The sequence below is a fragment of the Myxine glutinosa genome, chromosome 10 (assembly GCF_964187855.1).
Source record: "Myxine glutinosa chromosome 10, kmMyxGlut1.1, whole genome shotgun sequence".
NCBI lineage: Eukaryota > Metazoa > Chordata > Myxini > Myxiniformes > Myxinidae > Myxine > Myxine glutinosa.
In genome coordinates, this window is record NC_136270.1 from 55,957,502 (window position 1) to 55,972,245 (window position 14,744).

The 14,744-nt window shown below is 46.6% G+C and overlaps 1 protein-coding gene across 16 annotated transcripts in view; it reads right to left on the reverse strand.

Annotated features, from left to right (window-relative positions):
• SCAP (SREBF chaperone) overlaps positions 1 to 14,744 on the reverse strand; it is a 122,970-nt gene that overhangs the window by 102,165 nt on the left and 6,061 nt on the right. For 5 of the 16 annotated variants that reach the window (XM_078785691.1, XM_068127756.2, XM_078785688.1 and 2 more), the window contains exon 2: positions 212 to 396. Coding sequence is in view for 12 of the 16 variants with exons in the window: in XM_078785688.1 (XP_078641814.1) it covers positions 212 to 333 (122 nt within the window). In the remaining 4 variants the exon portion in view is untranslated. Of the gene's footprint in view, positions 1 to 211; positions 397 to 7,133; positions 7,506 to 12,784; positions 12,908 to 14,744 lie in introns of those variants that run through there. The other 11 variants (XM_078785687.1, XM_078785686.1, XM_078785684.1 and 8 more) reach the window with 7 other exon arrangements.

The window sequence follows — 14,744 nt, forward strand, 5'->3', positions numbered from 1 at the left end:
TTGTATTAAAGTGCTTTCGTTTGTATCCACGCGTTGTGGCCTACCTTTCTGGCAATCGAGTCATGAATGCACAGCACCACAGTAGAAACACAATTGGAAGTGGGCAAAACACATCATTTTACATGAGCACATTTGAGATGTATGGAGAACCCTGATGTTACCGTTCGAAAAACCTAAGACAGAACAAAGTGATTTGTAAACTGCAACTTACCAGCACACAAGCACACAAAGAGTCGTGAAGGAGATGATAGGCACGGGATAGGAGGCACACATCAAACCATGAGAGTAGAAAGCACGAGATATCTTGTCTTTCAGCATTGCAACAAAAGGCATCCTTACGCCCAAGAGGCAACGGCGAAGGTTGCACACCAGGAGCCGTATATTCAAATTGTGCGCCTAAAAAGACAAGTTATAAAACAAAATGGTATCTGAACATCCATTTTATAAAATATCCACACATTAACGTCATATTGAAAGTTTCAAGGTTGGTTACAACTGCCAACTTCGTGTGTACTTACAGCAAATTCAGTTGCTCAAAGATAAATAAAAAAAAAGTGCAACATCAAAGATGGCAGGGATATGTTGGGATCTGCAAGAGGCCTTGTTTTAACACCACCATCATCACCATATGATTGGTGATGTGCAGTGTTCGTTACCAGCTACATTTGAGCAAGGATACATCCTGTGTAGCAGTGCACTTTTACATTTTACATTAGTACTGCACTACGTCTTGCCATGGAATACCTTGCGCATTGGACTTCGACATTTCCGCACAAAATGAAGGGCACCATTTTGCTTTTGATCGTGAAAACAACAAACAGCAAAAGGGTCACACAAGGTCAAAGAGCCACTGCGATTGCAGACAAGCGCAACTATCATTGCGCAGGAGATCCACAAAGGGGAAAAGTTGACATTGTGTGTAAAAAGGACTCATTTTTAACATTCCTCCCTCCCCTACTCCACCATCCCATGTACGTCGAGTCCATTTCCCTTCTTCCTACCTCCTCACAACCTCTGACATTTTCTACCCTCCGCTTTTCTCCCTAAACCCAAGATGTATGTTCTTCCTTCCTCTTCTCATGTTTACCCACACAACAACACTTTAATGCCGATCCCGTGGTGATCAAACAGGTTTGTTTGCGAGTTAAAAGGGTGAAACGGCTTGTACTTCAGGAAAACTCACATTGTTATTACAAAAAGGGTGCTGCATTGGTGATTCCACCCATATAGTGCCCTCCGTCCCCCCGCCGCCCTATGGTGTGTGAAAATTGGTGTTTTTCAATATACTGTACTACAAAAATTAGCTCAGCATCCGAGCGCTGTCTCAGCCAGAGGTTAGAGAAGAGGTGCAGGATCGAGATGTTTGGAGAAATCTGATCATGAACGTCACCACAAGTCAGACATGACTTGACGGAACTAACGAGAGTTATTTATCTCTTTAGTTAAGTGTGATGTAATACGTGTGCACAGATATACGCTCCAGGACGAGAAAATAAAACTAACCACGCTGCTTTTTTCACATTTGGAGCCACAGGTGTGCAGTACATATTCCAGTTTACATTGACTACTCAGGTTACAGCAGATAAAAACCCTCCATGTAGTTTACAGCAATTTTTATGAAACAATTCGTGGTTTAAGAAGTTTTGTTCTCAAAAAAACGAAAATTTTGAAATTTCTATATTTTTGCCTTTCATCTTTAACCCTCTTTAACCCTTAACCCACGCCAAGGCCGTTCGCTTCACGCGGAAGGCCTACTTCGCGCCAAGGAGTGTGTTTCATGCGCAAAGACACCAGGGCCTCGGACGATCTTTGACGATTCCTGACGAGATACACCAGCCGATTTAAGACGAAGTGCCCACTAAATCACACCTCTTTGTTTTTCAGTTCGATTTCCCTTTGTCTGTATTTGGGTATGTTTGGGAGTGCTCCATTTGGCAATATAGTTTATTGATCGTTTTTTTCCGTGCACCAAGCATTTTCATTTTCATTTCATCAAGCATCAAGCATTTTCTTTCGTGCATCATCACCTTCGAAAGTGTTGTGTTTACATTATGTACGCCTGGTCATCTTAGCTACTTAACGTGCAGTGTAAACGAACCTTTTCTTTGTTATCAATGGTGATCTCAAGCTTGTGGAGGAGCTTGTATGTGTAATGTATTTGGGAGGACGACTCGGCCATCCTTGTGCTTTTAGTTTTACATGAAATGACTTGGACCGGTGTGTACGGCGTGTACCCTGGTTAGAATAGGTACACCGTATCCCTGCGTGTCATAAGAGGCGACTAAGAGGGTTGGCGTCAGCAAGGGCATCCGGCCATAAAAACATTGCCTCAAAAAGAGAACCATGACAATTACAACTACATATGGGCAGGGCACAGCCCGAAGTGGAGATCGGTTTCTGAGGTTTGGGACATGGAATGTAGGGACAATGACAGGGAGATCAGGAGAAGTGGTGGAAGTATTGGTCAGAAGAAGAGTGGACATATGTTGTGTGCAAGAGACGAGATGGAAGGGAAGTGGTGTGAGAATGGTGAAGGGTAGGCAGGGACAGAAATACACGTTTGTGTGGCAAGGGTGCCCCCCGGAGGGCGTGCATGGTGTTGGTGTCCTGTTTTCTGAGGAGTTTGAAGACAGTGTGGTGAATGTGACCAGAGTGAGTGATAGGTTGATGATGGTGAAAATGATTATTGGAAAGCTCTTGGTGAACGTCATCTCGGGATATGCTCCGCAGGTTGGTCGGAGCGATGAAGAGAAGGACAAGTTCTGGTGTGCGATAGAGAAGCTGATGGAAAACGTGAAAGATGAGGAAGTTGTTGTGGTAGGAGGAGACCTAAATGGACATGTGGGAAGGAGTATGGATGGTTTTGACGGAGTTCATGGGGGTTACGGATATGATGTGAGAAATGGAGAAGGTGAAAGGATTTTGGAGTTTGCTGATGGAGCTGATTTGCTGATTTGTAATACTCAGTTCCAGAATTGGATAATAAGCATGTTACATACACGTCAGGTGGGTCGACGACAACCGTTGACTACCTGATGGTGCGTAGGCGAGATAGGGGGCACCTCCGGGACACAAAGGTGATCCCCGGGGAGGAGGCTGTTTCACAGCACCACTTGGTTGTCTGCGACGTAAGGGTGAAAGGTGCGAGGAGACCTCGGTGGGTGAAGTACCAACCGAGAATGAAGGTGTGGAGGTTGAAAGAGGTGACAGTAAGGGAGGCATTAAAAGAGAGGCTGAGTCGGGTCGAGGATGATGTGGTTGAGCTTGAAAGTGGTTGGATGTCAATGAAAGCTAGTCTGTTGGGAGCCGTTGGTGAGGTATGTGGATGGACAAAAGGACCACCGAGGCACTCGGAAACATGGTGGTGGGATGATGAAGTTGGAAATAGGATTGACGAGAAGAGGAAGAAGTTCAAGGAGTGGCAGAAGGCGAAGGGTACGGGAGCAGAAAAAGCAGAGCATGAAAGTTATAAGGCAGCCAAGAAGGCTGCAAAGAAAGAGGTAGCAAAGGCGCAGGAGGCATGTAGGAAAATGTTCGGAGAACGCTTGGATTCGGAAGAGGGTCAGAGAGCGGTATTCAGGATTGCAAAGCAGATAGCGAAAGAGAGGTGTGATGTGATGGGGGTGAGTTGCTTGAAGGATGAAGTGGGACAAATCGTTGTGGACCCAAATGGAATTAAAGGAAGATGGAAAAGATATATGGAAATGCTGTTGAATACAGAGAACGAATGGGATGGCAACATAGAGTAACCCAGTTTTAGGACCGGCAGAGAAGATAACTGAGAAGGAAGTTGAGGAAGCGATAAAAGCAATGAAGAGTAGAAAAGTGGGAGGGCCGACGGGAGTTGTGGGAGATATGTTGAAGGCAGCGGGAAATTGGGGTGTGAAGAGAATGACAGAGATCTGTAATCTGGTGGTGAAAGAAGGCCGCATTCCAGTGGATTGGGAACTGAGTACCCTTGTCCCTCCATACAAGGGGAAAGGTGACCCTCTGGAGTGTGGCTCGTACCGAGCGATAAAGTTATTGGAGCATGGAATGAAGGTATTGGAAACGGTGTTGGAGAGGAGGATAAGGAAGAAGGTGAAGATCGACGAAATGCAGTTTGGATTTATGCCAGGAAGAGGACCGACAGACGCGCTCTTTATTGTGAGGCAGTTGCAGGAGAAGTACATGGAGAAGAGGAAGAAGTTGTTTCTTGGGTTTGTTGATCTGGAGAAAGCATTCGATAGGGTTCCACGCAAAGTATTGACATGGGCATTGAGGAAGTTAGAAGTGGAGGAATGGTTGATCAGAGTTGTGATGGCAATGTACAAAAGAGCACGCACAGCTGTAAGGACGAAGGACGGGAACAGTGGTGAGTTTGAGGTGTAGGTGGGAGTGCATCAGGGGTCGGTACTAAGTCCACTACTATTTGTAGCTGTGATGGAGGTGCTGGCTCAGACCGTAAAGGAGGGTTTACCGTGGGAGTTGTTGTATGCAGATGATCTGGTATTGATTGCAGAAAGAATGGATGGACTGAAGGAAAAGATGAACAAGTGGAAGGAAAGTATGGAGACAAAAGGTCTGAAGGTGAATATAGGAAAGACGAAGGTGATGGCAAGTGGTAAAGCATGTGGTGAGGTGGAAAGAACTGGGAAGTGGCCATGTGCTGTGTGCAGGGAGGGTGTCGGAGTGAACTCCATTCAATGTACAATGTGCGCCGAGTGGGTTCATCAAAAATGTAGTGGTCTGAGAGGGTCATTAACCAGTGTGGCAGCTACATTCAAATGTAAGGTGTGCACAGAGGGAGTTGCAGATGGAGGAAATGTTGAGTTGGATCTTGGAGACGGCGTGAAGCTGGAAGGTGTGAAAACATTTTGCTATCTCGGAGACATGCTGAATGGAGAAGGTGGATCAGACTCGGCAACGGTTGCTAGAGTGAGATGTGCATGGAAGAAGTTTCGGGAACTGAGTGGCGTGCTGATGAGGAGGGGAGTGTCGTTGAAGCTGAAGGGAAAGGTGTATGCTGCATGTGAGAAGTGTCATGATTTATGGGAGAGAGACATGGGTCATGAATGTAGAGCAGCAACGAAGGCTGGAAAGGGTGGAAATGCGAATGGTTCGGTGGATGTGCGGAGTGTCGCTGAGAGAGAGGAAGACAAATGATGAATTGCGAAAGATGATGGGAATACAGCCTGTGATTGACGCTGTAAAGAGGAACAGGTTGAGATGGTTAGGTCATGTGTTGAGGAAGGATGAAGGTGACTGGTTGAGAAGAGTGATGGAAATGAATGTAGAAGGAAGTAGAGGACGGGGAAGACCGAGAAAGACTTGGCTAAAGATGGTGGAAGAAGAAATGCAGGCAAGGGCGTTAACAAGGAGAGATGCAGAAAATAGGGCAAAATGGAGAAGATCGTCATGGGGACCGCAAGGCTAACCCCAGCTCTTGCAGGGGAAATGGCCTTAAAATGCATGTTTTGTTTGTTGTATCTTTAACCCTCTGGATTCTACAAGCCGATTCTATAGGCTTGTCTCTAATCTTGTCTCTAATGTCTCTAATAATGTCTCTAATCTTGTCTCTAATGTCTCTCATCAAATAATGTCTCTAATCTCAAATTTGAATGCGGTTAGAGCCAATAAATTTGGCTTGTAGACATTTCGGCACATGCGTGAAGCCGATAGAATCGGCTTGAAGACTCCAGAGTTATAAGCAAATATCCCAGGTAAGACGAAATAGATCAAATACATTTTATACATAAAAAGGAAGATGAGAAAGACTTTTCTTTGAGTTGTTCTGTGTTTTGATTTAAAGTTTTGAGTTGTTCCGTGTCACAAAAAAGATTCTAATAAATATTTTACTGTAAGAAGAATACTTTTAAAGTTGTGCAATGCATTTTCAGGGTGTTGTCATGTTTTTTGACTGCTTAGTGCACATGTGATGCCTACATTGCTCTAATTTATGACTTGTACAGGTGGTGTAGGTCATGTTTTTGTGTTTCAATTTAGAAATGCTTCCAAAGAAAGAGAAGTTCCATGCTGGAGTTATTAAAAATCGAATTGCTCGGCTTCGTCAAGCAGGCGAGACTTATTCTGAAATCAACAAGCTCCTGAAGAAGAAGAACATCCCTATTTATCTGCATACCATAAACAGAATAGATGTACAGTTCCAGGAAACTGGTTTTACTGCAATGAAGAAGGGATCTGGCAGGCCTAGAGCCACTACAGGTAAAGATGACAGGTGACTGACATTCTTAGTTCTCCAGGACAGAAAGAAAAGCCTGCGGAAACTGTCAGAGGAGTTTGGAACTGCTGAATACAAGCCTGCTTCCAGAAGGACCATCACAGGAAAGTTGACTGATGCCGATTTTGCCTCAAGAAGATGTGTTAAGAAAACTCTATTATCCAAGAAAAACATCCAGGACAGATTGCATTTTTGGCCGAATATAGGAACTGTGACTCAGACTGGTTCCAGAGAGTTCTGGGAAGTGAGGATTCAAGATATCAGATTTTCAGTGACGCCCTAGAACGTTACCTTCATCGATCTGGTGAGAGATTAAACCCTGAGTGAATTTCAACAGCTGTGAACCATGGAGGAGGTAGAATCATGGTCTGGGTGCATTTACGTCTGCTGGTGTTTGTGAACTCATAAGGTGTGAACACTCAATTACTGCCTAGGAATACCAGAAAATATTAGAGAAAGGATTACTTCCCAGCCTCGAAAAGTTATTTCCTGGATAGAAAAGCAAAGAAGCCATTTTTCAACACGATAATGCCCCCGCCCATACTGCAAAAGCCTCCAAAAACTGGTTGGAGGAAAAGTTCCTGAAATTTGTGTTCTGGCCTGGTCAAAGTCCCGATTTGAACACCATAGAGAATCTTTGGGCCTATATTCAGCACAAACTTATTGGAAGGAAATTTTGTTACGTGCCCCCCCCCCCAAACCCCCTGGTCACGGTGTACCTCTGAGCCCCGAGAGGAGTCACAGCAGAAAAATGTGTTATTCTGTATGTCAAAGATCAATGGTGAAGCCACACCAATTGTTACCAACAAACAAATATTGTATTAAGATCACACAAGAACAACAGTACAAAAACAATAGTAATCAATTGTACAACCAATATATATTTCCTATGATGGTACCATCAGGTTCGTACAATAAAACTCACTGTGCTCCAAGTGAGCGAAAAGAAGAACATTCCCAATGTCTCCATTCCCGCATCAAGCCAAAGTCGTATTCCGGCATCAAGCCAAAGTCGTATTCCGGCATCAAGCCAAAGTCGATCCGCTCCAGCGATCGTCAGAACGATGTCGAATTGAGACCAGAATCCCGTTGGGTTGGCAGTTACAGTCCTGCTGCCAAAGCTGCGTAAAGGCGCCCTCCAGGCGACCGGGAAATCACACCTTCGGGTATGGACGTTCAACGGCTCACAGTCGGCGAGCCGCAAATTAACCTTCAAAATCCACGTTACACACACACATACACCAGATAAACGTCTGAATGCGGTGAAAATGGTCGAAGCGAAGCGAAAAACCATTCACGATGCGCAAAGCGCGCGAGTCAAAATGGCCTACGGCCCGTTCTCGAGGCGTAACGGCACGATGACGATTCTCCTCGGAATCAACCGCCAAAACCTGACACGCAGGTTGATCTGTCACAGCGATAACAACTCTGTCGCAAGAATCCCTTTCCCGGGAAACCCAAAGTTCACTAGTGACCTCCGTTCGTCAACATTTGCTCCAGACCTCGAAGCAGCTAGGCTTCTTCCCCGACTCACTCGCTCCGCCTTCTCCTCCTCCTCTTCCTCTTCGTCGTCGTCCGGTTCCCGATCCGGTTTCCGGTTTCTTTTAACTCTAACTTTTTCACCTTTTGAAAACAGTTCATAAACAATAAACCTTTTGAAAACAATAATAGCACATGGAATCAAAAACGTTTACAGTGGATGAAAACCACAACAACAGAAGTGACGAATCCGTAACAATTTGCAAATTCTGATCAACTTTGGGAAGCTGTCAAACATGAACGGGACAAAATTGACATTTCTTGGTGCAAGAAGCTTTGTGAAAGTTTGACCAAAATACTGGATTATTTTAAGAAAGTTAAGGGACAAGCTATTCCATACCGATTTGTACAGTTATTTCTGCATGTTCTGCTGTTTTTTTTAATGTATGGTAAAATAGTTATGACAAACAAAAAATGTTTAAAAATTGACTTGGCTCATGTTTTTTTTTGCCCTGGTGTGTATGCGTTGCAAATGTATTAGATAGACGTTTGGGTGTTTTCATTTTTCATCTTCATTTTTCATCTACATTTTTCATCTTTATCTCTGTCCATCTGTGTCGCTTTTACAGGGCAGGACACTTTCACTTATTTGTTATCCCTTGCTGTCCTCAGTCACCTAAACCAGTTAGAAATGGGGTGAGTCACCCACTGCCACCTTCATAGCCCAATGAATCCCCTCCGGCCAGGAGCATGACGGGCAAGCAAGTCCTTTAAAATCGGGTTAAACCGGCCAAAACTCGCCAAGTCCGACATCACCAATCAAGCAAATGTTGTCAACATCTCACTGGTCATTCTCATAGAACAGTCTCAGCACAGGTAAGTCTGGGAGTCTCAGTCAAACTGTCAGAGACTGGAAACAGCCGTCACACTTCAGGACTGGTCTTGGAAACCGAGTCTACCATCCTTGACATTAATTTAACCTGGGAATTCTTCCACAGAAACCTCTCCATCTCTTATGCATGGATTCATCCCATCTCGTCGTCAGTTATCTTACCCATCATCCCACTCTTAGTACACCAAATCCTATCGTAAAGCAGTTGCTTTAAAACAACTTGCATTCTCCTCCTGGAAGAAATATTTAACCGAAAACAACCTCAGATCATTCCACAAACCCTTAACAATTGTGTGTTTGCTCTCAAGAGAGCCAGAAAACAACTTCCAATGTCAAGAATGAATTTTCAAACTTCACTCCCTCCTCTAAATCTGCTCAACACTACTGCACTGCTTCCCGATGTTCTGTAACACATGCCTCCCAACATGGTGTAACACAGAGTATGGTACATCAGATCTAGCCAAACAACCCTATTCTGCACTGACTTCCGACATGGTGTAACACAGAGTATGGTACCTCAGATATAGTCAAACAACCCTATTTTGCACTGACATCCGACATGGAGTAACACAGAGTATGGTACATCAGATCTACACAAACAACCCTATTCTGCACTGACTTCCGACATGGTGTAACACAGAGTATGGTACCTCAGATCTACACAAACAACCCTATCCTGCACTGACTTCCGACATGGTGTAACACAGAGTATGGTACCTCAGATCTACACAAACAACCCTATCCTGCACTGACTTCCGACATGGTGCAACACAGAGTATGGTACCTCAGATCGAGACAAACAACCCTATTCTGCACTGACTTCCGACATGGAGTAACACAGAGTATGGTACATCAGATCTACAAAAACAACCCTATCCTGCACTGACATCCGACATGGAGTAACACAGAGTATGGTACATCAGATCTACATAAACAACTCTATTCTGCACTGACTTCCGACATGGTGTAACACAGAGTATGGTACATCAGATCTACACAAACAACCCTATTCTGCACTGACTTCCGACATGGTGTAACACAGAGTATGGTACATCAGATCTACACAAACAACCCGATTCTGCACTGACTTCCGATGTGGAGTAACACAGAGTATGGTACCTCAGATCGAGACAAACAACCCTATTCTGCACTGACTTCCGATATGGAGTAATACAGAGTATGGTACCTCAGATCTACACAAACAACCCTATTCTTCACTGACTTCCGATATGGAGTAATACAGAGTATGGTACCTCAGATCTACACAAACAACCCTATTCTTCACTGACTTCCGATATGGAGTAATACAGAGTATGGTACCTCAGATCTACACAAACAACCCTATACTGCACTGACTTCCGATATGGAGTAATACAGAGTATGGTACATCAGATCGAGACAAACAACCCTATTCTGCACTGACTTCCGATATGGACTAACACAGAGTATGGTACCTCAGATCTACACAAACAACCCTATCCTGCACTGACTTCCGATATGGAGTAACACAGAGTATGGTACCTCAGATCTACACAAACAACCCTATCCTGCACTGACTTCCGATATGGAGTAATACAGAGTATGGTACATCAGATCGAGACAAACAACCCTATTCTGCACTGACTTCCGACATGGAGTAACACAGAGTATGGTACATCAGATCTACACAAACAACCCTATTCTGCACTGACTTCCGATATGGAGTAATACAGAGTATGGTACATCAGATCTACACAAACAACCATATTCTGCACTGACTTCCGATATGGAGTAACACAGAGTATGGTACATCAGATCTACACAAACAACCATATTCTGCACTGACTTCCGATATGGAGTAATACAGAGTATGGTACCTCAGATCTAGCCAAACAACCCTATTCTGCACTGACTTCCGATATGGAGTAATACAGAGTATGGTACATCAGATCGAGACAAACAACCCTATTCTGCACTGACTTCCGATATGGAGTAACACAGAGTATGGTACATCAGATCGAGACAAACAACCCTATTCTGCACTGACTTCCGACATTATTGTGTGTGTAGGGGGGATGTGTGTGTGTGGGGGGGTGGAGGGATGTATGTGTGTGTTTGTGTGTAGGTGGGGGGGGGGGGGGGGGTTGGTTGTGTGTGTGTGTGTGTGTTTGGGGGTAGGGGTGTGGGTGGGGTTAGGGGGGATGTGTGTATGTGTGTGTGCATGTGTGTGTGTGTGTGTGTGTGTGTGTGTGTGTGTGTGTGTGTGTGTGTGTGTGTGTGTGTGTGTGTGTGTGTGTGTGTGTGTGTGTAGGGGGGATGTGTGTGTGTGTGTGTGGGGGGGGAGGGATGTGTGTGTGTGTGTGTGGGGAGGGATGTGTGTGTGTGGGTGTGTGTGGAGTAACACAGAGTATGGTACATCGGATCTAGCCAAACAACCCTATTCTGCACTGACTTCCCAACGTTTTGATAATAATTCACCCCGTCTGCTCCGACCAAACCACTGAAGGATAACCAATATGAATCTGCATTCAGTAAAAGTTCAGGAAGTGCTTAAACTGTTGCTATGTTGAGGAAAAATTGAAATTAAACAATACGGACAAATCCTCCATTTATTTATCCCGCGAATGTTGAACCATCGCTCATTATAAAAATGCAAATGACGTGCGTGCATACCCACCGAGCTCTTGGGCCTATGCCATGACGTGAGCTCCTGTCCATCGGTACGTTTTACACACTGGTGGGTCCGCTTACATACTGGTGGGTCCGCTTACATACTGGTGGGTCCGCTCTTACATACTGGCGGGTCCGTTTACACACTGGTGGGTCCGTTTACACACTGGTGGGTCCGTTTACACACTGGTGGGTCCGTTTACACACTGGTGGGTCCGTTTACACACTGGTGGGTCCGCTTACACACTGGTGGGTCCGCTTACACACTGGTGGGCCCGCTCACACACTGGTGGGCCCGCTCACACAATGGTGGGCCCGCTCACACAATGGTGGGCCCACTCACACACTGGTGGGCCCGCTCACACACTGTTGGGCCCGCTCACACACTGGTGGGCCCGCTCACACACTGGTGGGTCCGTTTACACGCTGGTGGGCCCGCTTACACACTGGTGGGCCCACTTACACACTGGAGGGTCCGCTCTTTGATACTGGCAGGCCCGCTTACAAACTGGTGGGTCCGCTCTTACATACTGGCGGGTCCGTTTACACACTGGCGGGTCCGTTTACACACTGGCGGGTCCGTTTACACACTGGCGGGTCCGTTTACACACTGGTGGGTCCGTTTACACACTGGTGGGTCCGTTTACACACTGGTGGGTCCGTTTACACACTGGTGGGCCCACTTACAAACTGGTGGGTCCGCTTACAAACTGGTGGGTCCGCTCACATACTGGTGGGTCCGCTCACATACTGGTGGGTCCGCTTACACACTGGTGGGCCCACTTACATACTGGTGGGTCCGCTCACATACTGGTGGGTCCGCCTACATACTGGTGGGTCCGCTTACACACGCGCTTACATACTGGTGGGTCCACTTACACACTGGTGGGTCCGTTTACACACTGGTCGGTCTGCTTACACACTGCGCTTGCACAGTAGACACTCGCGGGCCCGTTTACACACTCGTGGGCCCGCTTACACATTCGGGGCCCGTACACATTCGGGGCCCGCTTACACACTCGTGGGTCCGTTTACACACTTGTGGGCCCACCTACACACTCGTGGATCCGCTTACACACTCGCGGGCCCCTTTACACACTCGCGGGCCACTTTACACACTCGTGGGCCACTTTACACACTCGCGGGCCCCTTTACACACTCGCGGGCAATTTACAAACTCGCGGGCAATTTACAAACTTGTGGGCCCATTTACACACTCGCGGGCCCCTTTACACACTCGCGGGCCCATTTACACACTCGTGGGCCATTTACACACTCGTGGGCCATTTACACAATCGTGGGCCATTTACACACTCGTGGGCCAGCTTACAAACTCGTGGGCCATTTACACACTCGGGGGCCCATTTTCACAAGCTGAAGCATACATACGTACTTCCAAACCAAATAGGACATAACAAAAGGCGAAAAGAATGGAACAGCAATGACAAAGGGCATCCAAAACAGACAATAAAAATCATGATATTCTTACTCCAAGTAAACAATGATTATTTAAACCTTGAATATAAAAAAACAAGAATCCGCACCACTCGGTCCCATTCACAAACAGCCGCCGCTGAGCACGGAACGCACGGTGCCGCATCTTCCTAGTTACGCCGCTTCTTCTTCTTTTCCTGCACCCAATCTTCTTCCTCTTCATGACAGTCAGGTCGATAACCCAGACTTCTTCCACTTCCTGTCACGACACTTTTTCTTCTTTAAAATGCCATTTTCTTCATCAGCATTGAATTTACTCTTCTTCCTCCATGTCTTCTTATTAAGAGATGTTTCCCCAAAAATGTTCATCGTTTTGTTCACTGGTTGGTTGTGGGTTCGCGTTGTGCATTCACCGAAGGTGTCAAAAATCTTTCACACATAGGAGTTGCCCCCCCCCCCCCCCCCCCAAAATAGTATTTGCTTTTTTATCAGAAACTACACGATTTCGATGAAACTTCACCACAACCTTCACCACTCGTGATGCACCAATGTTTGTTTCAGGCATTAGAACAATAGCGATGTTCACTGTTTATAAACAAACCCACCATATCCGCGCATGCGCAGCAGCCTGGTTGGCAAAAGCGCAGTGTTTTCGTTTTGCACAATGGCGTCGCTCGACACACATGTGATCGTTTCGGAGTATTGAAGGAGCTGTGCTCCAACGCGAGTCGAAAGGATTGACGCGACCAAAGACGGAAATTCGTCCGAGTTGCTTTATTGCACGTATCAAACTCGGGTACTCTGAAAAGCCCGTTTATCGGGCAGCAATATATTGTTGCGGATATGGGATTTGGGCTCCATCCATATCCGCTTGTAAATATTCCCCTATTTCCCCAATACTCCCCAACTATCCCCAATCCCCCATTCCCTAGTCCCATTGTCTGTAAACAACACTCTGTAGAACCGACACTCCCCTTTTTCCCCCATTAAATGTCGTGCCCAGGTTCACCGCATCTCACGTAGACAACTATAGGGCATCTCGCTAGTTATTCTTAGTCTATGTCAGTTAAGGACTCGTTTCCATTAATTCTGACTCTTCGTTGCACCAGAATGTGATTGTATGGCACCAGTAGTGAGTTTAGGACCTCCCCATACCTCCTCCCATCTTCCTCATGAAACTACAACAACAACAACTACAACAACAGCGCGCGGGGAGTGTGCGTCCTCACTCCGGCTTGGTTAGCCGCCATTGCCCATGTGCTCCGACGGGGTTACCACGAAGGGGCTGACTGTCAGCTCCTCGTCAAGGGCGGAGCCCGGTAACCCCCCCGCACCCAATAAGAAGCGGCGGGCCGATTCCATCTGGGGCGGAGCTAACGAGCCGAGGGCGTGTCACTCCCCGCTGGATATACGCAGCGACTTACCGGAGGTGACGTCAGATGCGCCCCCAGCTTGAAGAGAACCAGACGCCACCTCCAGCGCGACGATACCTCCCCGCATATCTGGACCGGACCGTGTGGATCCTGTCCCTGAGCCAAGGTGCACCTTGTGCTGTCCATCGACTACCTGCCCTTCCTTGCCATCAATCCCTGTGTGAGTCAGTCTTGTCCCGTTTATCTGTGGTCTGTCTGTCGGGAATAAGATAAGTGTGTCTAAGTGCCTACCTTCCTATGCTGTACCTCTTGTCCTTGTAATCTAAACGTTCCGCATACAAATATTATAACCTCCTCCGGAGGTCTTGAGAACTGTACCCCTGGTGTCGTGTCATCTAATCCCAGCCGTTGTGTCCTTTCCTTAATTGATTTAGCATAGCGCGATTTGGCCAACGTTCGAGTGGAATCGGGTAAACTGTGCAGACGCGGTCATACCAAACCGCTCGGTAAACTAACATCCAAAACCGCATCTGTAACAATATATACACATTTATGCCGGAGCGTTTGGCCGGGAAAAGCGAAACCGGGCATGCCCGGGTGTCAAGGGCGAGTCCTGGAAAGGCGAGTCTGGACCTGCCCGGGCATCCTGGGCGAGCCTTGGCAAGTCGAGGCTGGGCGTGCCCGGGCGCTCTGGGCG